At 38.8% G+C, this 27,444-nt stretch overlaps 1 protein-coding gene across 1 annotated transcript; it reads right to left on the bottom strand.

The window, feature by feature from the left end:
• Positions 1 to 967: 967 nt before the first annotated feature.
• On the bottom strand, positions 968 to 27,313 carry aebp1b (AE binding protein 1b). The gene is made up of 22 exons (XM_079637387.1): positions 27,060 to 27,313; positions 24,913 to 24,987; positions 24,031 to 24,240; positions 22,691 to 22,963; positions 21,936 to 22,058; positions 21,758 to 21,856; positions 21,556 to 21,636; positions 20,975 to 21,034; positions 19,903 to 19,956; positions 15,466 to 15,552; positions 14,318 to 14,427; positions 14,062 to 14,201; positions 13,788 to 13,872; positions 13,145 to 13,289; positions 11,500 to 11,588; positions 11,087 to 11,210; positions 10,725 to 10,921; positions 10,141 to 10,320; positions 9,332 to 9,998; positions 7,403 to 7,542; positions 2,540 to 2,639; positions 968 to 2,457 (listed from the first exon to the last, which is right to left on the bottom strand). The coding sequence occupies exons 1-22, from the start codon at positions 27,217 to 27,219 to the stop codon at positions 1,886 to 1,888; spliced, it is 3,771 nt and encodes a 1,256-aa protein (XP_079493513.1). The 5' UTR covers positions 27,220 to 27,313; the 3' UTR covers positions 968 to 1,885.
• Positions 27,314 to 27,444: the final 131 nt, after the last annotated feature.

The raw sequence follows: 27,444 nt of genomic DNA, 5'->3' as shown, positions 1-27,444 counted from the left end.
TATTGATAATATCAGGGAGAAAATGATAATTGTGCAACTACAGTATCGCACCAGGGAGTGCATTGTAGTCTCCCTAAGGAAAAATGTTATTCATTCATTACTATAGGAGAGGAAGAATTTTCTAGGCATAGTCCATTTCCCAGTGTGAGCAGGGGGTTATTGTTTCATTGTGTTTATTTTGATAGTATGTAGGAATGTATTGTTTATTAGTATTACTTTCCTTGTATAATTAATGTTAATGTATTTTGAATATATTAATTTAAGTGTATTTATGTATTTGTACATATTATTTAAATTCCCTATTATTATCAAATGGTTGAACCTTTCAGTAAAATAATAAATTTTTGTCTGTTCAGGCAGTTCTGGTGAGGTGGGTTACCTTCAGTGTCTGTTGATTTATTATGATTTTTCTGAAGTCAATAAAAAATTGTATTGACTACAAGCAGTGTCTCCTGCCTTTGCTCTGGTCATGTCCCCACACGGTGCGTGCAGCAAACAACGCAGTTGTTTGCTTTTCAAATCAACAATGGAAAATACAACCGATGGACCAACGACGAGGTTCAGGCTTTATTAAGCTTGAATTCAGAGGATGAAATCCAGCTGGAACTGTAAAGTAGCGCGCAGTCCTATGTCACCGGACTAATTTTCCTAATCTTGACGGTATTTTAGACCGCGGTGGAAACGCACAGCAACAGGTCTGGGGGAAAGAAGTTCCTGGGACAAATTGTCCTGGGTCATTGTACTTTCATTTTTCAAAATTGTTAGTTAATTCATGATACCTGATGCACTAATATCAATGAATTTAACCTTATTGTGAAGTGTTACCATTTTCAATTATTTTAATCTATTCCTTATTAGCCTTTTTGTATTCATTTTAATGAATAGAGCTGCTTTAAGTTTTTATACTTCTCCCATGCGTACTTCAGTCAACATGCACTAGCCTACCAACCAATAAATACACATCACAGATGACTAAAAGTGTGTTTATTACTTGAATCAGTATGCTACAAAAGGCTGTGCTAACACTGTGAATACAGTCACCCTAATGTGTACTGTTAGGGCTAATGCTCAGCATCAGACAGGGTTTGAAGGTAGTGACTTGGGGCCTCATTTATAAAATGTTGCCTAGAAACCGTCCTACATTTGATCTAAGATCCTTTCTCAAATGTGCGTGCATGTTATTTAAACCAAATAATTTAACTTTAATGCTATGTAACAATGCTAACAGGGTTTATTATTATCCATATTGCTGTTTAGATTTCCAAATACCTGCAGCACTCCCAACTCTGCCACAAGGAAAAGTGTGTACGCCTGCTTAGAACCCAATGTGGTGCATAGGCACGTTTTATAAATGATGCCCTTGATGTGCACATGAAACCAATGCAGATAAAACAAAAACAGTGTGAATATGAAAGCAAGGCTTTATTTACTGGTAAGAAACTGTCCTTTAGCACAGGGCATTGAACCTGGTGGAACTTTTAGGGAAAATCTCCCATGTACACTTGCCCTATACAAACAAAGACTGACTGTTTATTGTGAGAAAGAAATTGTAATACAGCCCCTTCTCTTGTATTAAAACTTTCTCATTTCCTCTCAGTAGATATGATGGTCATTTGAGAAGTTTTCATATTACACTTTGGAAGTATACTGTAGTTTAGTATACAGTAGATGTGTAGCCAGGAATGCACAACAGAATTATTCTTACTACTTTCAGGCTTTGCAAGCCATTGGGTGCTGCTTTGAACATACTTTGCAACCAGAAAATTGAGTGTTATTAATTATCAAGGTCAACTTTCATATTCTGGAATAAAAGTCTTTTGTGTAATGACCTATATAGTCCAAAACAATCAATCTGTGGAGCAAAACTTTGATCTGTAGTTTGCTCTTAATAATCATCTATCTTGTAATTGTAGTTGTAGTCCAGTGCATCTGTCAACTCAATCTCTTCTGGTGGGGTTGTGTTCTCTTCAAAGGTTTCCCCAAGGGGCCAGGAGTCATACCAGGGGGTTGTACTCTCTGTGGTAGATGGAAGTGAAGTTATGGTGGTCATGGTTGTGGTAGGGGGTGTCGTCTTGCTGTCCAGTAGTCTTTGCTGCCGTAGGCGGCGGATTCTCATTAGCCGTAATCGACGTAGACGAGCCCTGTTCATGTCCCCACCGTTACCGACAGGAATTTGGTTACTGAATTTAGAATTTGGGATTTGGTTATTGCCGTGTGAAAAGTGCCGCCCACCGCCCCTGTTGCCACTGCTCAGCAACCGGATGGGCCTATTGCCGTGGAGAGCCATGATCTGTTTGATGCGGTCCCAGTTAGACTTGTTGAGATCAAAGTTGCACAGTGTAGCACCTGGGTCAAACCCCACCACACATAGACGGGTGAAGGAAGAGTAGCCGTCTGCTCTGGCAGTTACACGGTACTCACCAGGGTTTAGAAGTCGCCAGTAATCTCCAGATTCACCTAAGTGTAGAAGTCTTTTTTATTGCTACTCTTTAGTACACAAAAAACAGTACAATTTCCAGAACTACAGAACATATCTCACCTGTCCTGACATCATGGTTGACTCCCTCCACAGAGACAGTGGCGTTGGGAATAGGGTTTCCCTCTTTATCCTTCACGACTCCCTTAATGCCACGGTGCACCTGGGAAAGAGACCATGGTTAACGTAAGGTTGCGCAGGGCAGTGTTGTTGTACTCGAGTTTGGAAAAGACAGCACTCAGACTAAAGTCTCAAGTCAGAGTCCAAGACCACATTTTAAGCATTTGGACTCGAATGAGATTGTCTTGACTAGTAATAGAAAATATGGTCCTGGACTCGGTCTCAAGACTGACTTGAGTACTACAACACTGGTGCAGAGTTCTCAAAGTCCTACCTACAAGGTTCCCTTTCGAGGGAACTTGACGTTGCATCATGGCATTGACACTTTGGGATCGTCTTGAGCATGTGCTGGTGTCTGAATCATGTGTGAAATCACTGCAACCCTATTGGCTGATGGAGGTCAGGTGATGAAGGTATAGCACGTCATCAAGACCATAAAAAGGCACCTATGTCACGGAATCCCTAGCTCTTTATCTTTAGAAGCAGCATGTCTGTTTCAGTACAATTGTCAAAAATGTAAGTCCTGTTCGACTGATTTTGTTTAGATACTAATTGTACTAAAACAATACAAGCAAGCAATTTAGGAGATGTGTGTCAATGTGCCCACTTTCTTATGGGTGATGACTCACAGGATCTCTGTTTGTTTAGGACTAGAGCACGCACAGTCAGTTTTCGAGGGCGCACAATAAGAAAGCTCTACTCCTTGCTCTATTCTCGAGGGATGAGGGTCAGACATCTGCTCGCCACTGATTCAAGACCTGCAGCGAGGCAGCCTTTGATCATGAGGATTGCAGGTTGAGTTGGTATTTGAGACAGATGTTTCCCTTTCTCTTTCTCCTCACCCCTTGTCCCATTTTGGATATGAAAGCTTGCTCTGCTACTGATGCTCTCAGGAGATTTTTTTTGCCAACCCTAACACTTCGGTATTTCTGGGACTAGCAGTCTCCAGCTGGCTTTTTCACCATATCTTCGTGGAGCGATGTCAGAGAGTATTAGTACATTATAGGTTGTCAAGGCAGTTGGCCCCCCTGGACAGTGTTGGGGACTCCCCAACTAGTCCCCTCGGTCAATATGTTCAGTTGTTCCCTGCCGGCAAGCTGTTTCAGGGCACTGAAAATGAGACCATTTTCACCTGCAGAGAATGATTGGAATCATGGTAACTTCTGCCAATTGTATCTCTGTGGAATGAGGTTATAGGACTCACTTCAGCGGGTTTGCTTTGGGGTTAAATCACACCAGTATGGAGTTGTCCTCTCGGCCTGACCTGATCACCTCGTACCTTCAATCAGTTTGCGATTCAACATTGAGATGCCATTCTCACTCATTTAAGGTGTTAACCCTAAGGTTAAGGTGTTTAGGTTTGACATTGCACTTTCAGAAAGGTGTGCTTTCTCCAATTAAGTGAACAACTTTTCTGGGGGTATTATGGGGATTCGATCACAACACAGACGTGCTACTTCCTGCACATATGAATCAATCCTTGCTTTTATACATGGAGGATATATGCACACTTTCTTTGGTGAGCAGAGGTATCCCCTTAGGCAACTCTCTGAGTCACAAGGGCTATGCACAGATGCATTCAAACCCTTTCTCTGTGGAAGATGTCGGTGTTGCCTAGGGTCCCAAGCTTGGGGCATGTTGCCATCGCAAGACTACCATGTCAAGTCAAGTTTAAGTCACCTTCATTTATATAGCGCTTTTAACAACATGGACTGTTTCAAAGCAGCTTTACAGTGATAATAGGAAATTAAAGTAACAGACATTGTTTTGGATTTACAGCAGCTCTAGAATAAAGTTATTGTCCAGCTAAAGTTAGTTATGATCGATTCACTTCCGTTGCAAAGGTCATTAGTTATTAACTTAGGGGGCACTTACACGACACCGTTCTAACAGAAAACCCTTAACACGCTCTGGCCCGCTCATTCGTACAACAACAGTGCCTGGTGGCTCGAGAACGCAAACCTTGAAATAGTTTCCAAGGTGCAAGCCTTGAATTTTTTTTTTATATACATATGTATATATATATATATATATATATATATATACACACCATGGCGGAAATTGTTTACACCCGCTAAATTGTAGCATTCTTTACACAAAAAATTATATAAAAAAATTCACAGACAACATATGTTCACATTCATTGCAAAATTCAAACGGGATTAGAAAATAATTATTTTCTCTCATTCACTTGCATTGACGATTTTTCAACCTAGAGGTCCAGCGGGGTTAGCGGAAGGGGCGGGACTTACCAGCTCTATAGGTGTAAAATAGTGCATAATAAAGCGTTATAAAAATGCTTCATTCATTCATTCATTCATTCAAGTGTACATGGCCGCCGTTTCGGCTTGTCATGTCCACATTGATGGAGCTCTTGTGGGGAAGCATCGCTTAGTGTTTTATTTAATGCACGGTGACAGATAGCTGAAGCTTATCTGCAGATTGCAAAGTTTCTTTGGGATCTTTCTGTAGTCCTGGAAGGTTTTTTGTGGCTTCGTTTGAGCCCTTGGAGTCAGCCTCAGAGAAGTTTCTGACTCTCAAGGTGATGCTTTCCCTGACGTTAACATCGCTTAAAGAGATGTGCAGGCCCTCACTTACCCCTTTTCCACCAGCAAGAACCAGGTACTGGTTCAGAGCTAGAGCAAGAGCCAGTTCGGAGTTGGTTCTACTGACGGGTCTTCTAAGAACCAGTTTGCCTTTCCACAGGCTAGAGAGCCAAAACAGAGCCAGATCTTACGTCACTGTGTATACATCTCATGTTGCCCAGCAACGCTAGCGCGGCAGCGCCAAACAAAAACACACCAGGTTTGTTCGAGATGGTTCGGCTTCTCGCAGACCAATCGCCGCATGACATCAAAGCACTGCGAAAGTGATCCAAAAGCACAAGGAGTCGTATGCTCTCCAAACACTCCCGGAGCTCTGATCGGTCCGCGACGCTCCGGTGCATCTCCAACAAGCCTTACATCAACAATGGCGATATTGCGTTACTATTCATGCTCATGGCTTTGCGAACCTACATCGGCATCCAAACACGGCGAATCAAACGCGTTCGTGCAGCTCGCCGTAACTTGCATGACGGAGATTACAATCGAGCAGCTATTAGCTCGATTAGCAGCTATTTCAAAAATGGCGGTCACAAGTTTCTTTTGGTCTTGTTGGTCACGGTAACCCCGCCCCCAGCCCCTGACGCAAGTGGTTCTTACTTCTAGCCCAGCAATGTTTTGATGCTACTTAAGAACCACTTTTACTGGTTCGGAGCTGGTGCCTTGGTGGTCGAAAAACAAAGAACCGATTTGAAACTAGGCTCTGGCTCCGAACCAGCACCAGCTCTGCCTTGGTGGAAAAGGAGTAACAGTTGCATCCTCTTGCTTAGATTGTGCCTCTGGACTGGTCAAAGTTGTATTGTACCTGAGGCCAGGTTACGTTCCAAAGGTGCCTTTCTTGACTGTTCATCCGTCGTTCTTCAAGTCTTGTTCCCTCTGCCGTTTGACTTGCCAGAGAAGGAGAGACTTCACCTCTTATGTCTAGTCAGGGCACAAGGGATTCATGTTGACCACTCGGGAAGTGTGGTGTAAATCTGATCAACTGTTCCTGCCACCAAGCAGGGCTTGTCGCATTGCAATGTTGATGCAATTTACTTTGCCTATGAGGCGCACACTATGGATTCACCTCTAGGCACCAAAGCCCACTCCACTAGGAGTGTGGCCTCTTCTAGCTAAGGGTGCCTCTTTACAAGATGTTTGTGCTCTTGAGCTGTGGAGGCATGTGTGAAGAATGGCAAACCGACTTCTTGCGGCTGGCAAAGCAACTGGTCTTCTCTGCACACATTCATTAGGTCAACAGTTTGGATATGGCTTCAAACTCAGGATCTAAGGTCCTTCTGGGTTAATTGTTCTTCAGTGGCCATAAGGTGTGTATCTATGCATACTCTCACAAACTTGCAGGCATTTTTCACTTAGCCTATGAGGCGCACGGTCTTCTAAGATGCTCATACAAGAGGTTTGTGTTGCGGCAGGCTGGTCCTTTCTGCACACATTCATAAGGATTACAGTTTGGACATGGATTCGTCAACAGGATCTCAAGTCCTTCTGGGTCAATTCATTCAGTCAGCCACAGGGTTTTTGCAGCATACATCACAACCTTGTTGGTCAGGCATTTGTTCAGTATGGCGGCATGGGTATTAAAGGGATAGCCTAGTTCACTTTAAAATTTAAATTCTGTCATTATTTTCTCACCCTCAAGTTGTTTCAAACCTGTATTAATTTATTTCTTCTGCTGAACACAAAGAAAGATATTTTGAAGAATGTCAGTAACCAAACAGTAGTCTGTACCCATTGACTTCCATAGTAGGAAAAAAAAATACTATGGAAGTCAATGGGTACAGACTACTGTTTGGTTACCGACATTCTTCAAAATATCTTTCTTTGTGTTCAGCAGAAGAAATAAATTAATACAGGTTTGAAACAACTTGAGGGTGAGTAAATGATGACAGAATTTAAATTTTAAAGTGAACTATCCCTTTAACATTCCCATAGCTTCAACACCATGACGCAGCTTTAAATTCCCTCAAAAGACAACATCTCTGGGTTACATATGTACTGTAACCCGGTCTTTATGAAGCACTATGCTTTGTCACCTGACCTTCATCGGCCAATAGGACTGACGTGATAAAACCGGTAACCGGTGCATGCTGAATAGCATCAAGGCCATGACGCAACATCTCGTTCCCTCTTCAGGGAACCGTGTTACATACGTTTTAAACAATTGTTATGGTCCATTCTCATGATGTGAATGTGAACAGCTCACCTGAGCCATGAAGGTAAGCAGGGCCTCTCTGTTATGCTCCCATTCCCTTAAAAGTTCACTCTGATGAGGGAACTTATCACATCCCAAGAAAATTGACAGTTCAAAACAGTTAGTGTGAAGGTAGCTGAAGTCATTCATACCTACAAGAGAAGAAGGGACAGGAATTGGTATCAAAAATAAATTAGTCACTGAAAAGCCCTGATATACTCACAGCAAAGTTATTTTTCATTCTTCGCTTATGTTTGCACGTGCTCTGCAATTCGGATGTCCATCCAGTTCACATTACGTTTATGTATATACCATTTTATAAAATAGATTGCTTTAAATCAAGCAGTTTTACAATATTAAAGATGTGACAGAGTGACAGTAACAAAGTCGATTTGTCGACAAAGATATTTTTCTACTATAAAAGCCGCTCTTTAGGGTGATCATGTTTTTACTTACGTACTACACAGAAGAAATGAACCAGAGAAGATTTATATGTCAAAGGTAGAGCCTCAACGCACACTAGGGCTGCACAATTAATCGCAATGAAACCGCACGCGATTTGGCAAAGGCTGCAATTATTTTATGCGCAGCTTGTCAGTGCAGTGGGGCTGATCGGTAGTAAATGCTGCTCCATCTGAACGCCAGAGGGTGCTCTCACGCAGACACGGCAAATATGCCCCGCCGCAGAAGTACAATAACACACGTCATTCCAGGAAACCCCTATCGGGCATCATACTATCTGTAGCAGAAAAAACAGAAGATTGAAACGCTTTGATTGATTAAACATGACTAATAAACACACAACTGCCTTTTTCTGTGTAAGAAGCCACATCATCTCACAGAAGTGAGATTGGTGAGTTTCTGGTGACAGAAAGTGAGTTTGGAGTAAAAGCATGTTATTAAATGTCTTTTGTTGGACAAGAGGTTCATAAATGCTTCTCATGTTTTGAAAGATGTTTGATGCTTGTTAGTGCTTTCAGATCACAGCGTTTACAGAGCCATACATCAATGACAAGCTGCGCATAAAAAAATTATCGCAGCTGAAGGATTACAAATTTATTAAATGTTTAATTTAGTTTTTCCACTGCAATAGTATATAAACTGATAAAGTTTAGTAGACTGATTTCAGATGATTATTGAGATTCCTGCAATGCCAGCAAGAGATTCCTGCCAGACCTGTTTTCTCCATTGTAAGTTAAATTAAGAGAATCACTGAGACTCTCACCTTTTGTTTTCCTAATGGCCTTTGGAGCCCAAATGGCTCTTGGAGCCTCTGGCCCAGACCTTGTTGATTGGATTAGTATCACTGATCACTGTTATGCTGATGAGATCAGGAAATCTCTGTAAGAGATTTGACTCAGGTACGAACCTCATTTACATGCTTTATTCAGATGTTCCGCCTCTATGTAATCCCTCCCCCTTGGAATGTATATAACCACAATGCAAACTGTTTAGTTTTAGACTTTTTGTTGGAAGACCGTTAGGTCAGACTGATTTTGGACGAACTTGCAGCCGTGTTCAATAAACAAGAACTTCTGAACGCGATCCCAACTGTCTCACTGGTCTCTGCTTCGAGCAAAAGAAAAACTTTACAACACAGCCTTTGCGATTACATGTAAATTCCGATTAATTGTGCAGCCCTAATGGACACCTACATATTATGTAATTGCCACGTGCCAATGGTAGTAGGAAGGTGTTTACCAGTCGGAGTGAATTTTTATTTAGTTTTGCCCTGATTTTGTTCAAAATGGCGTCACACTAGTTTGTTCTTATATATAAGTATATCAGTGCCTTAACGTGTCAAAGCAGATTCAATTTGATCTGAAAGATCATTCTAAATCAGGGGTGTCCAATCCAGCACCTGGAAGGTATGGCCCTCCAGGAGCAGGATTGGACAGCCCTTTTCTAAATTATCGTTCCACGCAAATTCCTAATGCTTACTTCCTGGGATGGGCTTCCACTTGGCACGGTTAACAATTCCCAGCCCACCTGTTGGGTCATCACTATGGCATCCTCCCTGATAGGTTTGAGTCATGGTGCGGTGAGTAGAGGCATAAGAAATGGCCAACCAACGAAACAAAGACTGGTCCTCAACCACTCTGATCTCTTCCCCTGGTTCACCCTCTCCATATCCCTCTTGGTATCCTTCTTGATAGCCCTCATGAGACCCTTCAGAGTGACCCTCATGATGATACCTTTGATTCTCATCATGGTACCCTTGGGTCTCTTCGTGATACCCTTGGGTCTCATCATGATACCCTTGGTTCTCCTCATGGTATCCTTGGTTCTGATGGTGGTACCCATAACTTTCTTGATGGTATCCATAGTTTTCTTGATGATATGCATGGTTTTCTTGGGGGCCACTGTAGGTCTCCTGATGGTATCCAATGTGAAGGTAAGGGTTGGGCTCTTCTTCCTCTTCCTCATACTGTCGCTTCCGTCTGTTTGCTCTGGAGTTGAGTTTTTTCTCCATATCCTCAGACTCCTTGGTGAGGCGGAGCATGTCGAAGGGGTATGTCACCAGTCTCTCGCCACCCTGCAGGTTGGCACCAAGCACAAATGGATGACTATCCATCCAGGAGATAAGGGCAAGAGTCTCCACTGCAACCTAAAATGAAGAACATAAAAACAAAAACAAAAACGTTAGTACTGGTCCTCTAATCCAATTGGTCAAACTCAAGGTGTTCAAGACTGTGAGTGGTGCTTTGATTCATTAAATGAACACATATAACATGGCATTATTTCCTTACTGAACCATTGCTTGACAGAATACCCTCAGGTATGGGTACATGGTGATTTGGTGTCAATTTGGGCACCATGCCCTTATCCTCTGCATCCCAAAGAATGTTATTTATGTCTGGAAAGTTCTGGAATATGTCACGGCCATCTTCAGTCCAGTGTCCTAATGTCCAGCTGCCCAACTCTGAGCCCTGTGAAACAAAGTTATGTTACTAATAAACTTTAGTGAGATTAAAATGTCACAACACCATTTATATTTGTACATTTGGCAGATTGTTTATCCACATTGATTTGTCTGTTATTAATCAGTTTGCATGTTTCCTGGGACTTTAACCTGTCTGGTTGATAAAGTTGATGTTTCCAGGTCCAAACGCTAAGATCAGATCAGATCCCAAAAGCAAACAATAAATGGTGCTAATATGCACTCACATGCTGTAGTGCTACTGAATTATCTCCATTACAAAATCTCAGATGGCTAGACTGTAGCTATTCACTTTTTTTCTGAATCGGTTTCAAAAGCAGTAATTATTTTATAAATTCCTGCCTAGTAATGCAGAAATGACATCTTTTACTTTTTTATACATTTTAAATGCACCTTCTCGAAAGCTCTCACGTGGCCATCAGGATTAACTGATGGCACCAGATGAATTCGTGTCTCATCCACAAGGTGGCGCACTCGAGGGTTGCCATCTTTATACTCTCTACACAGGTACTGCATGAGCATCAGAAGAAGCTCTCGTCCCAAAGCTTCATTACCATGATAACCTGCTGTGTACCTGAACTCTGGCTCTCCTGAGGAAAGATAAATGGATAATAAACACACATTGTTTGTTTCTCCTCCTTGTTTATATTAAAATTTCAAATCTGATAACAAATTATTTAATGACCAGTACCTGTAATATAACCAAAATGGAATAATAATATTGTTTCTTCCATACCTACTCTGATATCCCTCACCTGTTTCGTGCATTCCAGGGTTATCAGTAATTTCCATGGCATAAATTTCCAGCCCTTTAAAGCTCTTGCCCAAACTGTAGAATCTGGTAATGTTGGGACACTCATCAGAAATGGATTTCATGAGCTGTGACAATAGGAAAAGTGAAATTTTTAAGCGATTACCGGTACCGCACATTTAGTAATTTGACATCCATAAGCCTACTAAACTTCTGTGTGTAACTCATTCCACATGGTTTGTGCTACAAATATGTGCTACACCTTGAATCTCATAGCTTAGAAACACAGAAATTCTCTGGCAGCCACCCACAACATCCTATCATAAATACGAGTTTTACATTTTCTTAAATTGTAGTTTGTCTTTTTTGCCATTCATGAATTTTTAAGACACCAAGCATTTGGCACTCTCCAATCACCTTCTCCATGTCTAGGTAGTTGTGATGGGTGTAGTCCAGGTCATCTCGATGCGTCACTTCATTCTGACTCTGGTGCTGGTTTAGAGGATCTGAGTAAAGAACAAATGCACAATGTTGATTAATATACTTAAACTATATGCTATAAATGTGCTCGAAGCCGAATACCTTATTCGGAAAGGCGCGGATGTTGGCTTCAAAGGAAATAATGAATAATTTTGCCTAATAATAGAAAAAATATTTGGCTGACACAGTCACTCCTTGCTGAATAACATGTGTGCCAGGGGATAGCACGAAATGATACTTAAATAAATCACAAATCAAATAGCCGTGTTGCGGTCTCTATGCATCTCTCCGAAATCAGAGCTTGGCAAGAGAAATATAAACTAAATTCTACATCATACATATGTTCTACTATTTGATATGTACATTTAAATTATTTAAACCTTGTACGATATGATACACAAATTAATGAAATAATCATAGCTTGATCGCAATCGCAATTTTCAACACTGAACATTTTCTTTCAACTTTTTGTTCACTAATCAGCTAGAGTATGACTCCTCTTATTTGAGGTTATGGGTGATTGTCAAGCGGCAACCTTCCTCTCTTGAATCCAACACTGAAGTGATTTAAACTGCAATTGATCGACTGGCCACTAGAGACAGGCTCCAAAAGAGAGTCAATCCCACAGACCCCCCATGTTAATATGCCTAACTTTACAGCAAAAAATATATATTTTACAGCCTGGTACAAAAAGTGGTTTTGGTCTATAGCTAATTTAGCTCTTCATGACACCTGTGAGAATTTTTATATAACGTATCTGTTTAAATTATATTAAGCCTTAAAACTCTGCATAATTAGGGGCGTGGTCACTTGAGTGACAGGTGGATTGCCACTGCTGTCACTACTAGCCGTTTGTCTGCTGTCTGTTAGCGGTCACGTCACCTCAGCTAAATCCCGCCTCTATGCCCAGTTTCGGTTATCCGGGAGTGACGCGTGGTGACGCGCTGCCAAGATGGCGACGGCCGGCTCTGCCCACTTAGGGCCTCAAAAATGCTCTTCAGAAACCTAGGTGTGATGTCACGGACACAGGGACCATATTTTTTTACAGTCTATGGTGATTGTCCTGACATAACTCTGTACACAAAGTTCCTCTGGAAAAAAAAAAAATTTTGAACTTAATTTTTATTATTATTATTATTTTAATTAGAAGATATTTAAATATTTATTTATCGGGCTCGAACTCAGGTCACCCAAAGCACAATCGAATTACTGCCTACAAGGCTATCAGCTCTAACAGTTAGAAGATATTTACATAAATGTTATAATCATAATAAAAACATATTATTTTGAGTTATACAAGGCATATTTGTTCAATAATAATAACTAAGAACGAAACCGATATACATTTAAAGCCATAGACATAATAGTCTTCTCAAGTAATTGTATAAATTGTATATCCAACCCACGTCCGGTTTAATCCGAATACAGAAACGACATTTTTTTAGACTGTTATGCAAACATTGGCTCCGCTGTACACCCCTAGTCAGCACGCAATGCACAAAGAAAAAAACATCTTTGTTTGAATTTAATGCTTCCCATCAATGCCTGTGTTGAGTCTAATCAAAGGTCCTGAGTCTCTCACCTGGTACTGGACAGCCCAAAACCTCCATTCTCATACACATCGTACCATTCCAGCTCTGGGGCAAGATGCGGATGTAACGTGCCACTACCGGCTCCATAAACTGAGACAAAACTGGGGTGCTTTTATCTGAGTTGCCAAAGAATAACTGAGAGCAGAGAGAAGGGAGGGGGGGGAAAGTGACTCAATTAATAAATACTTTTAGTTGAATAGTTTTTTAATTACTGGTACATATTGTGTGATATCAAGTGCTGCACTTTAAGCTTGGTCTATAATAGCATAGAACCATATTAGTGTATTTGCCGACTTTGGTATGATGCTTTATTGCAAAACCATAATTGTCATAATTGATGAAAGTCACATACATTAATTGTACATTAATTCTACTTAGTATATTTTAATTTAAAAGCAAATATTACATATTTAGCTGACCTTCAGCTTTGGTTGAAGTTAAATTAATATGTATTGTTTAACTACAAAAAAAGTAGTTTGAGATCAAATAATAACTGGGTCTTCTTGAAATATCAGGGTCACGGACCCCCAGTAGAAAATCTCTGTCTTGTTAATGAGTTACAACCTCTAAGCAACACAGAAAGATTTGGATACCAAAAGGAGAAGAGAAAATGACGGCAATCTGGCAACTTACCCATTCAGCATATCCGTCATGAAGGACAGTCCATTCTCTGCTGTCGTTACTAAATGCCACGTAATAGGAAGAAACATAGTCGGTCCTGAAACAACAAAACAATAACAAAGACTGTAGATGTATACTTTTTGGGACCCCCTCGAAAACGAGATGATACATCTCAAGGGGTTTATCCTAATAATAAACAAATTTGAAATATATACCGTTTAGATAGTTTGATAGTTCTTAAACACAATTAACCACATGGCTCCTAAGTTTTTAATATCTGTCTTACTCTAGGGGGTCATCTCGTCCTTGGGTGATAACGCCAGTGAACTCAGTTAGTGTACGTGCGCCCAGTTCAATCCAGTGGATCTTCTCATCAGGGTTAGCACACCATGCCCCACCATTCATATCATCTTCATCACCAGACGCCTGTTACATGAACCAATATGCTCACAATGACAACACATCTATTTCTATATACGTATATTTCTTATACCTTTCAGTGTACTGTATATACATTAGAGTATCTGTGCATATGTTTATACCTGAATATTAAGACGAGCTCTGTGTGAGCCATAGCGATGTTGAAAAACAGAGGAAGTCAGCAGCTGGTCATTGTCTATGCGATGAGACTCCATACCCAGAGGAGGACAAACTGATACAGCAAACCAGAGAGAAAAATACATGGATGAAAGTGTTCTTGTCCTAACACATGATTTGAATTAAAGCTCTGCTAAATTGATAAATGTAAATGTGATTGACACAAAATGTTCTAGTCCAGACTGAAATCAGTTTATCTGTGCTTTCTCACTAAGAACTGTGTTAAACTTTCCTGATGGCACCTCATTATTTTATTAATAAATTGATGTCCTTCAATTTATACTTGTTCTTTTCGTTGTGTTCTAAAATGTATTCCAAGTAAATATCAATTAATTTATATATCATTATTATTTTATGTTAATTTTTTTCTTATAATTGTAAAATTGATGTTTTGATGTCAATATATATATATAAATATGAAAATATGTACATATATTATAAACTCAATATTAGTTTGAACTATCAAAGTAAATGGAAACTGTATAGACAAGACTATGCAGATACACAATAAACTCAAAGATATAATGAAACAACAAAAAAGATTAATAACATATTTTTTTTAAATTCAAAATAATTCGTTTTAATATAATAAGTGCTCTGCCATTATTGTCTTCATTCAGAGTAATGTGCATTAAGATGAAGGACTACATCCATGCATCTGCGCAGGGAGGACATTTGGAATTTTCTTTGAAAAGAACCAGCTGTTGAAATAAAGCAGGATTCGGCTGGATTCAGCATCTGCAATGACTTAAAAACAGCTGAAGTCTTCTAAAAGTTTTAAGGTATCTACTCACTTGAACTTAATGAATACTTCATCAAGATCTCACTATTTCAATTATATTTACAGTTTGTTGACATTATGTCTAAGTCACTGAACTGAATGCCAAAATGTTGCTTTTGTTTGGTAAGATCTGCGGCCAGAACTGAGAGCTGGGAATGCTCTTACATAAGTTTATTGCATGTCAGTATTTTATTATTTATTCAGTCATTTTGTCCTAAGTGTATTTTTTTGTCTTATGTTATCTATTAAGTGATGAAGCTAATGGCAAGCATCCCATATGGCTATATGCCCAAACCGAGTCCAACCACTCACTTTTAGGCTCTCTGTACACGCGTGGTAGAGGTTTCTGAATCCTGCGTTCTCTCTCCTCCTCTTCTTCATGCCTCTTCTCTTCTCTTTCTGAGACGACAAATTTTTGGGAAAAACAAAAATGTCATCATTAATGCTATGGATTCATGAGCAAAACATGAATATAAAGCTGGTAGTTAACTGCTGGTAGTCAGTGTTGTTACTGTGTTATCTAAATAAAACTATTAAAAATATTTTTTGGTTTAATTCAACTTAAAAAAAAATTATGAAAATGAGAAATTTTGCCTTTACATGTCTCACAATGTCTTAAAATTTGTTTTAAATATGTGATCTATCTTACTCATGTATTGTATCTCCAAATATATATTGAAACCAATGATAGTCCAATACTACAATACTACACAATACTGTCACGCAAACTAGTTAAGTAAAGTTTTGATCAGTAAAACAAGTCTTTGGTATTGATCAGCCACTGAGGAACTAGGTAAAATTCTATTGGTGAATTCACATTTTGATGAATGTGAATGCTAACGGATGGCTCAACACTCCACAGTAAGGATGCACCGAAATTTCGGCTTCCTAAAAGTTTCGGCCAAAACAGCTATTTTCGGTTTCGGGCCAAAATGGTTTTGGAGGGCCGAAATCAGTGACTTAGACAGACATTTAATTACCGCTTCTCCAATGGCATGTCAATCACACTTTAGATTAGGTTCCAATTTCACTAATTTAATATTAACTATGACTTTTGCCTCAGTAAACTCCTAATTACTGCTTATTAATTGTTAAAGGTTCAGGTATTGGGTAGGATTAAGGGATGTAGAACAAAGTCATGCAGAATAAGGCATGACTTTGTTCTACGTGCTCTATAAGAACTAATAAACAGCCAATATGCATGCTAATAAGCAACTCATTTATAGTGAGAATTGGACCCTAAACTAAAGTTTACCAACATGTCAGCTGTGTGGACAGTAGCTCTGGACTGAACTTTTTTTTATTTTCATTTTGCTAAATATATGCACTGTATTACATATTCATTATATTTTTACTTAACCTGTTAGTGATGTCTTCATTATTTAATGTATGTTTGAATAAATCTGTCATGAAAACAATTTATCAAAGTATATTGTCATTTAAAGGTTTATATTTGACCAACAAACTGGAGTAGAAACAATTCTGCTATTAAAAATTTTCAATAAAAACTGCCTCATGTGCAAGTTTAAATGTTTGTAAAGTTAGTTTTAGCTTCTTTTTGAGTGTTGATTATTAATTATAAATTAATTGATTATTTATTATTTGAAGTGCATTCTGAATTTTTAATAGTCCCTGTACATTTGAATAGGATAGAACACACACACACACACATATATATATTTATACACACATATATATATATATATATATATATATATTTATACTACAGGGCCGTTGAATGCTTGAATCTGATTGGTTGACAAACGTTCTACAGTGTGCAATTATTTTCAGGGAACCGCACGGCTAAAGTAGTTCCGGCAGGTCTTGACCGCATTACAGTTCCATATCACTTCGCGTAGTCAACTGTAATAACGGAAAATAGGATTCAATTCATAACAAGAAAAACTGCAGCCCCATGCGCTTGATCTGCACTTTTCAATGTCTAACTTCACAATCAATGGAAACATGCAGTTTAATTTGAATAAATAAAGTATACAGTCCTATACATAATCGATGTGATTATTACATAATAATCAAAAGAAAATAAGCTTTAGCTTTTACAAAAAAACTGAATGAACCGGAGTGAACCTGGCACCAAATATCTTAAAACACTTTTGACAAACAGTTCACAATCATCTGGAATGGTCTGGATCTCCATTTCCAAGAAACATTCATCTTTACAATCAAGAGATGGGAGGATGATCTGAAGATTATAGTTCTTAACAAGCTCAAAGACCTGCCATTGTAACATAATCTGAAGCAAAACCAGTTAAGAAGCCCTGATCTAGAACATCAGCACACACTCACACCCCGAACGTTCTTATCTAGTTACTTATTAGAAACATACGTTTAAAAAAAAAAAAAAATAACAGCTTCAAAATTTGAGTTTTCGATGTGGATGTGTGTAATTTACGTTGTAGAGCAAAATGGTCAAGAATGATCAAGTTATCTTTACCTTATAGACCTTATATAGCTCATGAATTGAAAACCTTGATACCAAGGACATCATCCTTGCACCCCTTTATAACTATACTGTGGCATAGACCGTGTGTATATAGTATCATTATTTTACATCAGGTTTAAATATATTTGATTTCAGATAATGTTAGAAGAGCTTAACTTTTGTTGAACCTGGAACGTTTCTCTCAAGATCTCCCAAACTCTCTTTCTCAGCTGGCTTTACTTATTTTGGTTAATATTTCACAATATTCTGCATATATATTTTTTTTAAATTCCTGCTTTAGTCAGTGCGAAGGATTTTGTTCAGTCTGTTAGGAACTAGAACTGAACATCAGAGTTTATGGGAACAGGGTCAGAGTTCACAGGTGTTAATGAATGCTTGTCATTCGGTAATTTCCCACAACTGTCAAAGTCAATACCGGTAATCATGTGTGAGCAGAATGTAGGGTAGCTGGAAGACAAAACAGAGGTGATTGTCATGCTAACTGTGTTATTAACTGTGTTAGAAACGGATAGTTAGAAAGGCCTGGTAAAGACTGACAAACACGTTGATGTTTTTGATCAATAAAACATGTTTTCCAGCTCAAGACAAACCAAACAAATGGAATGATTTAAAAATATGTGATCTTACTCATGTATTGTATGTCCAAATATCTGATTGAAACCAATGATAGTCCAGTACTACACTGAAATATACAACACTATAACTACACTATTGTTGTGTTAAACTGAATAGCACACACTAAGTAGGCTAGTTATGGTTTTCTAAATTGTATTATTGTTCAGAATATCAGGCTAATGCGTTCTAGAGCCTACATCATATTCAGTACAACTGCACTTAAATATAAAGTCTTAGTTGAGAGCACAGCTAAAAGATATAGGGCCCTATTTTAACGATCTGAAACGCAAGTATCAAACGCGAAACGCAAGTAACTTTGTGGGCGGATCCCGGGCACTGTTGCTATAATACCGGCGGGATAAATGACTCTTGGGCTGCGTTCCAGTCCACTTTTAGACACGCACTTGCGAACTTCCCTAAGCACTTCCCCTTGGGGGAATTCCTGCCGCCATTTTGAAGTGCGTTCCACTTCACGAAGCCCGAGGGAAGTTTATATGGACCGACCCTCCTTCCCTCGATTTTGACAGAGGGAGCGAGTCTACTTCATATGTACACTTCAGGCACCTATATGTCCCACAATGCAGTATGGTTGTGACGTCACCACCGATCTCCTCTAATCACCACCACAACAAACAACTCTATGATATATTAATTATATATATTTTTTATTTAAAACAACCCAAACACTCCTATATACATTTGGATGCTGCATTAAACAAATTCTTTAATATTTAAAAAAAAATTTAAATTATAAATCATCTCTATAGCTGATTCCAAGTGATTAAGGGCTTAGGAAGTTCCAATTCAGCCCACTGCGGTTTCCGCCAGTAGTGGGCACTCGTGCAACGTAAGCAATGACGTACATCCGAGTGAAAGACACGGAGGGAAGTTAGCGAGTGAAGGGCATGACAATTTTGGACTGGAATGCAGCCTTGCGCCCGAAGCAAATCTAAAATGGGTTGATCTGAAGTAGCTTCATTATTCATAGGTGTGGTTTGGGCGTAACGTGAAATAAACCAAACAGAGCGTCCTCTCACATTCACTTTAAGAGCAGACACACTTTTTCCATGGCGAATTGCTATTATAACGGCGGATTTGCCAGGCGCGGTTCACAGCCGAGGAGACCGGCGTTCTCCTCAGGGCCGTAAAAGACAGAGAAGTGACATTGTATGGGAATGGGAGAAACCCACCCAAATTAGCTTCAGTTAAACAGGCGTATAATAATTAGGGTAAATGTGTAAGCTAGATTTATGCCTATTTTTTTCACATCTTCATGGACACAACAATGATTTCCCTCGTGTGTTAATATTTTTCCTTGTAATAATGTATGATTTGCAAAAATTAGAGAATCAAAGTAGATATTGAGCGTTGTTCACACGCTACATAATGGCCAAGCGCGCCCTTAAAATAGCAAATGACTAACGCGCAACGCGCCACTGTCTTTAGACTGGGTTTTCCTGGTCAGTGGCGGAATTGCTTTCTAAAACTGCAAAATAGCACCAGGGAACGTTTGCGCCGGAACACGCCTCTTTGCGCTGAACCGCCCCCGCGAGCGCAAGTTCATTCCCTAATTTACCGACGTGCGTCTGTGGAGGGAAAAGTCCGCTTGGCACGGGTGCAAAATAGGAAGGGCCCATAAACTCTCTTTATATGAGGATAAAACACTGTACCTCTTTCCTCTTGTTCTTTTCTCTCTCTTTCCCTCTCCTCTTCCAGTTTCTTTTCTGATGACAAAACAGAAAGCAAGGGTGTACATGTAAGAGCACAACATAACAGAGTCAGTGTCACACATTAAGCAAGTGCAGCCGGATTCAAAGAAGTTGAAACGTGTTTAAAAAAAAAAAAATGTATATAATGAATATGTAATGAATAAGAAATTAATTGAGCTTTTAGGTCATAAATCAGATAATACAATTGTGACATGGATCATGCGAACACATTAGTATGTCAGATTGTAGCAGAAGATGCTCTTTGGATCATTCTTAAATCATGCTGGAAAACACGATCTTTTACAGAAACTTGTGGAGATCATTAAAGCAAAAGAGGACAAACCAAATACTAAATACAAAATATGTAAGAAAATATTGTCTAATAGTCAGATTTCCATAAGTGAATTAGATATAAACTGAATCATATAATCAAATCAAAATTGTTCCAGCCAAATTTCCCTAAGGCTAAAATCTTTTCCTGCACGAAATTCTGTTTTTATACCCTAATAATAACAGACACTGTCTGTTTTGTTTTTCTCCTGGACAGAGTTTTGTTTCCTAATAAAAAATTCCCTTTGTCTAAAATATGGGCTCCATGCACGCACATCCTGATTTTGCTGAGTTAGACGCGTTCCTGGGTCAACATATTTTATTGATCCTGGAAAAACATTCCAGTCCAAAACTGGCCATTGTAATCCTAACCATATCCTTACCCCTAAACCTAACCCTTTCCTATCACTAAAATCTGAGGGAAATGAATAACACTGATGTAGAAGCACGTAAATCTGGTTGTAAGCCTAAACTTGACATAAACTGTGTCCCTCAAATCTGATTGGTTGATTGGAAATGTTGTTACAGGATCCACAAAGGTGTTGATCCAGGAACATGCTGCACTTGGTCAAATCAGGTTCTGCCTCCGTGCATGCACCCCATATCATATTGCCTCTTAAAACCTGCAACACCTCTCATGCATAATCTCAATGTATGTTTGTTTTCTTTTCAAAATGGAGTATCAAAGTAGCATGTACTGTACCATGTCCATATTCATATTCTTCATACCAGTTGTTTTCAAATGGAGGGACGGTAGGCTCCTCTGTGACAAAAGAAAAGAAATGTAGGTTAAGTTTGCGAGATTTACTGAGAGTACAGTAGAGAAACTTTAATGACTCATAAAATGTTTGCTAATTGTCTGTCGCTGTTGGGTTGCTGTATTTTGTAAGACATTGCGGATTTTTAAGTGTGTAAAAACAAGATCTTTCATGAGATGGGTGTATATTGTGGTAAGAGTTTTATTTGATTCACACATAAATTCATAGGGTGCTTAAATTTACTCCTTTGTAATAACAGATCTTATTTAAAAAAAACAAAAACAAGTCTGAGACAGCAGAAAGCCATTAACCCAACTGCCAATTAAACCTACTTTTATTATCTTTATTTTGTTTTGGGACTATAGTTACAATTACAAAATGTGAACTTAATGTTATTTTAAGACATAGTAAGAAGTACCATTCTGCAATAATAGTTAAACAGAGAAGTGGCCATGAACATTGCATAAATCATAGTTTAAAATGTAATGTTATTTTGAGGAGCATTTAGAAGGAATGATCGGTTTACCTGTGGTAGTGAACTGCCAGTCATTGTCGGTAGAGCTGATCTCTTTGCCATCAGGGAAAGGCAGGTTTTCTGACACTTCATCTGTTGCCAAAGAAAAAACATTTTTATAACTTTATTAAAGTGTGTCCTAACTGAACAATTGGTCATTTGTGACTCCTGCTAACTAGCTTCATGTGTAAACATCGATTTTTGGAAGACTCACATCCGGCATCCCAATAATCATCCTCACTAGCTGGACGGCCAGCAATCACAGAAGTTGTGGGTGTGGGCTCATACACCTTCCAATAGTCATCGTCTTCAACTAAGTTAAAGGAAATGTCGATCATAATAATGTACAAAGTGGTGTTTATTTACACAGACATAAATGATGTTAAGCTCACATGAGTCAGGATAAGGTTGGGAATACTCATCCGTGTCAGGAGGAAAATCTGTTGGGAAATCTGTGGTTTTCTCTGTCGGAGGGTATGTAGGTTTTGCCGCTGTTGTTGTCTCCGCAGGAAATTCTATGTACGGTATACAAACAGTCTTTGTGAGTGCAAGTCAATTCCAGCCATATTCCAGATCATGGAATAAAATCATTCTGCAATGATTTTTTTTTACAAGATGTTTCATATGTGATTTCTGGGTGAAGTACTACACTACCCATAATTTCTAAAGAGAGATCCACCCAACAGAGCGGTTACCATGCAACCATAAATTGTGACAAAAAAAACTCATCAGGAACTACTCCTGTGAATCATTGCGAATGAGTCTCACAATATTTATAACAGTATATAACAATATCACAGTTTTATATACCATTGTTAATTTGTTTATTTCATTATGTCATTCATAATGCTGCATGGTATCAGCAGTTAATTCGTTTGTAAAATTATTTAAGTACTAAGTCTTGACCTTTGGTCTTTGACTGATTTTCTTATCACCATTTCAGATCAAATGTGTAATGCTGTTATTCATCTCTGAACTGGTTGGTTTGGTTGAGAAATCTTTATGAAGAATGTTATAAAATCCCTAAGGAGAAAATGAATGGAGACAATACTTCAACAGAACCAAGGCAGTCAATGTTCTGCTCCAATCACACCAAAATGCACAGATCTAATTGAGTGAGTAATTTAATAAGAAGGGCTTTTCTAACCTTCATCCCAGTATTGGTCAGGTTCAGGGTCATAAAAATCCTCATCGTACTCAATGGGCACAGTGGTTGTGGGTGCCATAGTGGTGGTGGTGATGGTGGTGGTCTCCTCCCTGTTCTTCTTGCCTTTCTTCTTCCCCCCCTTCTCTCCTTTGGCTTTTTTCTCGCCCTTGGGTTTCTTGGTGGGCTTGGGAACTTTGGGCTTCTTGGTGGGCTTTGGCTCTTTCTGTCGTTTTCCTCTTCCCTCCCTCTCAGTTTCTCTACGCATTCTCTTTACTTAAAGGACACAGAGAGAAGGAAAGAAACAAACTTGGCAAAAGTAACCATCTTGAATTTTGGAGTTTAGAAAACTGTAGATTATAGCTCAATCATAAACTGTAGCCACACATGTTAAAGTTGAAGGTTACTTTGTGGTTGGTCTCAGACTGTCTGATGCATATCGAACTTTTTTCTAATTTTCTAAAACGGCAAGCTAATCTGATTGGCTGCACTTATGCAATTTCCCATTCCAGGATGTGCAGGTTGTGTTTAAAAAGTACTGTTCTGATACAATAGGCTCTTTTGGTTGACACATACCGGTCAATTTTTCTTAATGTGAAGACATATTAATAATATGAAAAACCACTGTAAGGAGCCTTTTGTGCAATTGAAATGTTCCATGCTAGTTTTTATGAATGTAGAGATGTTTCACAGCTGAGAGAAAGTAACATTATCATCCACGAAAAAATCCTGCCAAGCTTAACCTATTTGAGCTGCTTGATCAAATGGAAATTACACTTTTTGCACACAAGTTCGGGGAAACCAATCAGCCACATTTTTGGCTTTTCTAAAAGTCTAGTTTTCTGCACTGCAACACTGACTCCCTCAGTCAACCCACGCTTCTTGGACACTTGTAACAGGAACGTACAAAGAAAAAGGAATGCATCTGTCTACCAGGATGTCTGGCTACGCTTTGATAATTCTCTCCAAATTTCCAACACATTGTTCTGGATGACTGACTAATTCAAGTATGATTCAAACAGCACTTCTAGTTACTTCTGCCCCATTTTTGGAAACAGGAAAAAATGTTCTCTAAAAATACTATAAATATTAAAGTGACTTAATAATATACACAATAAAAATCTTTGAGCAAAAATAATGTGTCTTTAATATAGCAAAATGGTGGAAGTTAGCAAAATTCCATGACATTTAAGAAAAAAAACACATTTTAACAATTTGAAATACTGAATATATTCAAAGTGTTTCAGTATACTGACAAAACACTGAACCCAGAATGTTAAATCAATCAGAAATGCGCAGGATGGACTGTCATGTTGACTGATAATATTAAGGTAAATACTTACAAAGGATGTCCAGCTTGACCATGGCTTTTGATTCCTTGTCTCTGTTTCTGGCCACACATTTGTACATCCCAGCATTGTTCAAATTGGCATTGAGAACAATGAGAGAGGACAAGGAATTGCCATGACTGCGCACCTTGAGGTTGTCATGTTTTGTTAGAATCTTCTCACCGTTAGGAGAAAACCAGTAAATCTCCTCTGCATCCCCAACAACTAGGAAATAACATAGAAAAATTACTGAATACTACAGCTTTAGCATCTGAGTTAGTTCAAGAACAAATGCATATCCAGCCACTGCCTTATGTTTTTATTATTTATTAAATACTCTTGCAATATATTCCAAGCCATATGATAGCTCTGTGTGAAGAACAGACCGCAATTTATATAAATCAATAAAAAAAATGACTCCTTGCACTCTCAAATCAAATATGGTGCCATTAATGTCAGTAAAATTTAACCTCAAATGCAGCATTTTTGTAACAAATTAGATTTTTGCTGTCCAGTTGAGAAATTTATTTGGCTAGTTTATTTAGTGAATGACGATTTGCATATGACGTCTGTCCCTCACACAAAGCTATATAACTTCAAGAGACTTGTTGCTCGTAGACCACTTTCATATATATATATATATATATATATATATATATATATATATATATATATATATATATATATATATATATATATATATATATACATATATATATATATATATGACAGATCCAATCCGCTTTTGATTTCATTGTATGGAAAACAGTAGCCACAATGTTCTCCAAAAATTAATATTTTTTTTATCCACAAAAGAAAACCATACGAGTTTGGAATGACACAAGGGTGGATAAATTATGACAAAATTATTATTTTATGTTTATGTTGGCCTCTCACCTTTGCACAGCAATTGTTTGTACTGTCCAACTTCAATCTTTGCATAGGGTGGGATTATCTTCACTTGTGGAACATCTAGAAAAACAAAAAATATTCTTGGCTCTTCATTTCCACATTGTCAACTCATCTTTAATTGAACACACACACACAGACGGCCCAATTTTAGAGTTCATAGCCTCATATGTTGACACAGACGCTTTGGCCCTTGAAACTCATCCTGTCCTGTGTCCCAAGGGCAGTTTCATGCCTGCTGGGAAAGTTTTAAGCAACATTCTTGCCTGTTGCTGTGAAGTCATTACCCACAGAGCTAGTTCACAACGCCAGTCCTTGGGTGTCTCGGAGTAATCTGGCAAAAGTTTACTTAGCTGTTGATCAACACTAGCTTGCAATTAAGGTTGTTTCAGCACAGGCCCTTTTTGCCATTTTTACTGCCAGAGAGAACACAAAATTATTATGAGAAAAGCAGGAACAGGATTGTTCAGTTGGAGTCAAACTCTTATTGTCAACGAGAACAATGTGGCAACAGAGCATTTGCACCAACTACGCCAGTTTAGGCCGAAACAAGACAAATGACAGCTTTTGATGGGTTTCACCATTTCTTCACATATGCGTAATTGTAAAACTCTTTTTATACTGTTCAGAAATTTCCAAAAATATTACTAGTGTTTTTCCAAGTGTTTCGTGAAGAACAGTTTGCTCATTCAACTTTCCAAAATATCAGATTTTACAGATTGTATCAAGTATCATTTGATCCTTTTCAGTCTGACAGTCTAAGAGTACTAAATCATCTAACAGACAGGAGCACCAGGGTGAAGCCTGGGCTGGTGTGTATGAAGTCTGTTCTACCAGACCATCTTCAGAACGAAGAACCACAGCTAGGCCAAAACTGAGCCAAGAAGCCAAAGGTCTTGAAGTCGATGTGAAACCCTCATTTTGCCTGGTTAATGTGACATATTTCCAAATAAAACAAGATTCAAACAAGTAAAAATGCAGGGCAGCACTTGATTTTGTTCACTCGTTTGTTCACAGCCTGCTAAAATAATGCCTAAAATAGCAACTGGTTGACAACATCAAATAGCCTGTGAGGCCATAGTGACATCAGCGGAAAAGGCAAATCGTTTCAGAGAAAAGATAAGTTATTACAATTTGATTAAACTCTTCATCTCTGAAATTACATGCATCAATGAATCATTCACAACAAGGCAAGGAAGTGAATAAGGTCAATATGAATTTCATGTTGACTTTAAGCCCTAAAAAGCAACCAAAAGGCTCTTACTCTCCCACCATGGCAGCAACCTTTATACAAATCTTGTGAGAGGCTACTCTAGGGAGTGACCAATAACACTACAGATATTCTTGCCTAAGACATGTAAATACATGCATTCCTATTGGGTTCTTCTCATTACTCTTTGTAATTTCACAGATCTTTCCAGTTTGTAAAAGTGAGTCTGCGTTCCTGCATTTAATGGAAATGCTGTGTTATTGAATACCAGAAGCCTGCCAGTAACCATATTTTCCAAACCTCAGCAACAGTGCTGCTATTAACTCTTAAATTAACTCCTTAATTCGAGTTGCAAGAATAATGAAGCCATCAAATTCTTTTGAAACACAAGGATGGAAGTCTGTCTTCAACGTACAGAGCGCTAGTTGATCTCCATTTGTCACATCACGTCAGGTAAATAGTCAACTCAGCATTTTCCTTCCTTGGTGAGTTCTCTTCTTAGACGTGGCTCTCCAAGCGCAGGTGCAAGTATTGCTGTTGTCACCAAGAGCTTTGGTCACGTAACTGAAAAAACTCTGGCATCCTTCAAGAAGAATCCCTGTCTTTCGTAAAGTACCACTCAAAATGTGCTGTAAACTATGTGCAAAATATAACCTGTCTAAGTAAACGCAGTGTGCTGTTGGAAAACTGAATACTAATTAGCAAGTGCTTTCTTTCCAGATCACCAACAATTTGTACTTGGTTAAAGGTTATTTTTGTTTCTTATACATTTGGGATCCCAGAGACCCCCAACAACCAAGTAAAACCCAATTGACAGATATTATTGAAGCTTTCTGGGATTATTACAACAAGTCAAGATCTTCCTGATACAGTACTTTTTAAGGGTTAAACTGAACTTTAGACAAAAGTCTTGTGCCTTTTGTACCTGCTCCAGATGTTGCCTTTCTGCGCTCCACATGTTGCTCTGGAGCTGTGTGGCTGATCTCTGATTCGCGGTGTTCTGTCAGTCCGTTTACAGTCCAGAAGTAAACCAGCAGGGACAGATAGAGAACTGATAGTGGCGCCTGGTCCCTTAGTCCCGGCATGGTGCCTTATTCACGGCTGCAAACAGAAGAAGAGATCCACGGACAGTTTTTAGGAAGAGATAAGTGAGTGCTGGAGAGGGAGAAAGAGAATGTGAGCGAGCGAGACAGAGGGGTGTGAGGCGAAGGGGAGGGGGGAGAGACACATGAGGAGCCGCAGAGGTCTGTAAAAACAGACTTAAAGAGAGGGGGTAGGAAGGAAAGAAAGGAAGAAACAAAGAAAAGAAA

The sequence above is a fragment of the Phoxinus phoxinus genome (assembly GCF_949152265.1).
Source record: "Phoxinus phoxinus genome assembly, chromosome: 15".
Taxonomy (NCBI): Eukaryota; Metazoa; Chordata; class Actinopteri; order Cypriniformes; family Leuciscidae; genus Phoxinus; species Phoxinus phoxinus.
Note: the sequence above shows the minus strand (reverse complement) of the source record. Positions and strands in the feature narration are given on the sequence as shown.

Coding starts and splice junctions, on each gene's coding strand:
- aebp1b (XM_079637387.1), bottom strand. CDS start 27,219: ATGCCGGGACTAAGGGACCAGGCGCCACTATCAGTTCTCTATCTGTCC. Junction 11,589..13,144: donor TTTGGGCTGTCCAGTACCAG/GTGAGAGACTCA, acceptor TTCTTTACTCAG/ATCCTCTAAACCAGCACCAG. Junction 10,922..11,086: donor CCCTGGAATGCACGAAACAG/GTGAGGGATATC, acceptor ATCTTTCCTCAG/GAGAGCCAGAGTTCAGGTAC.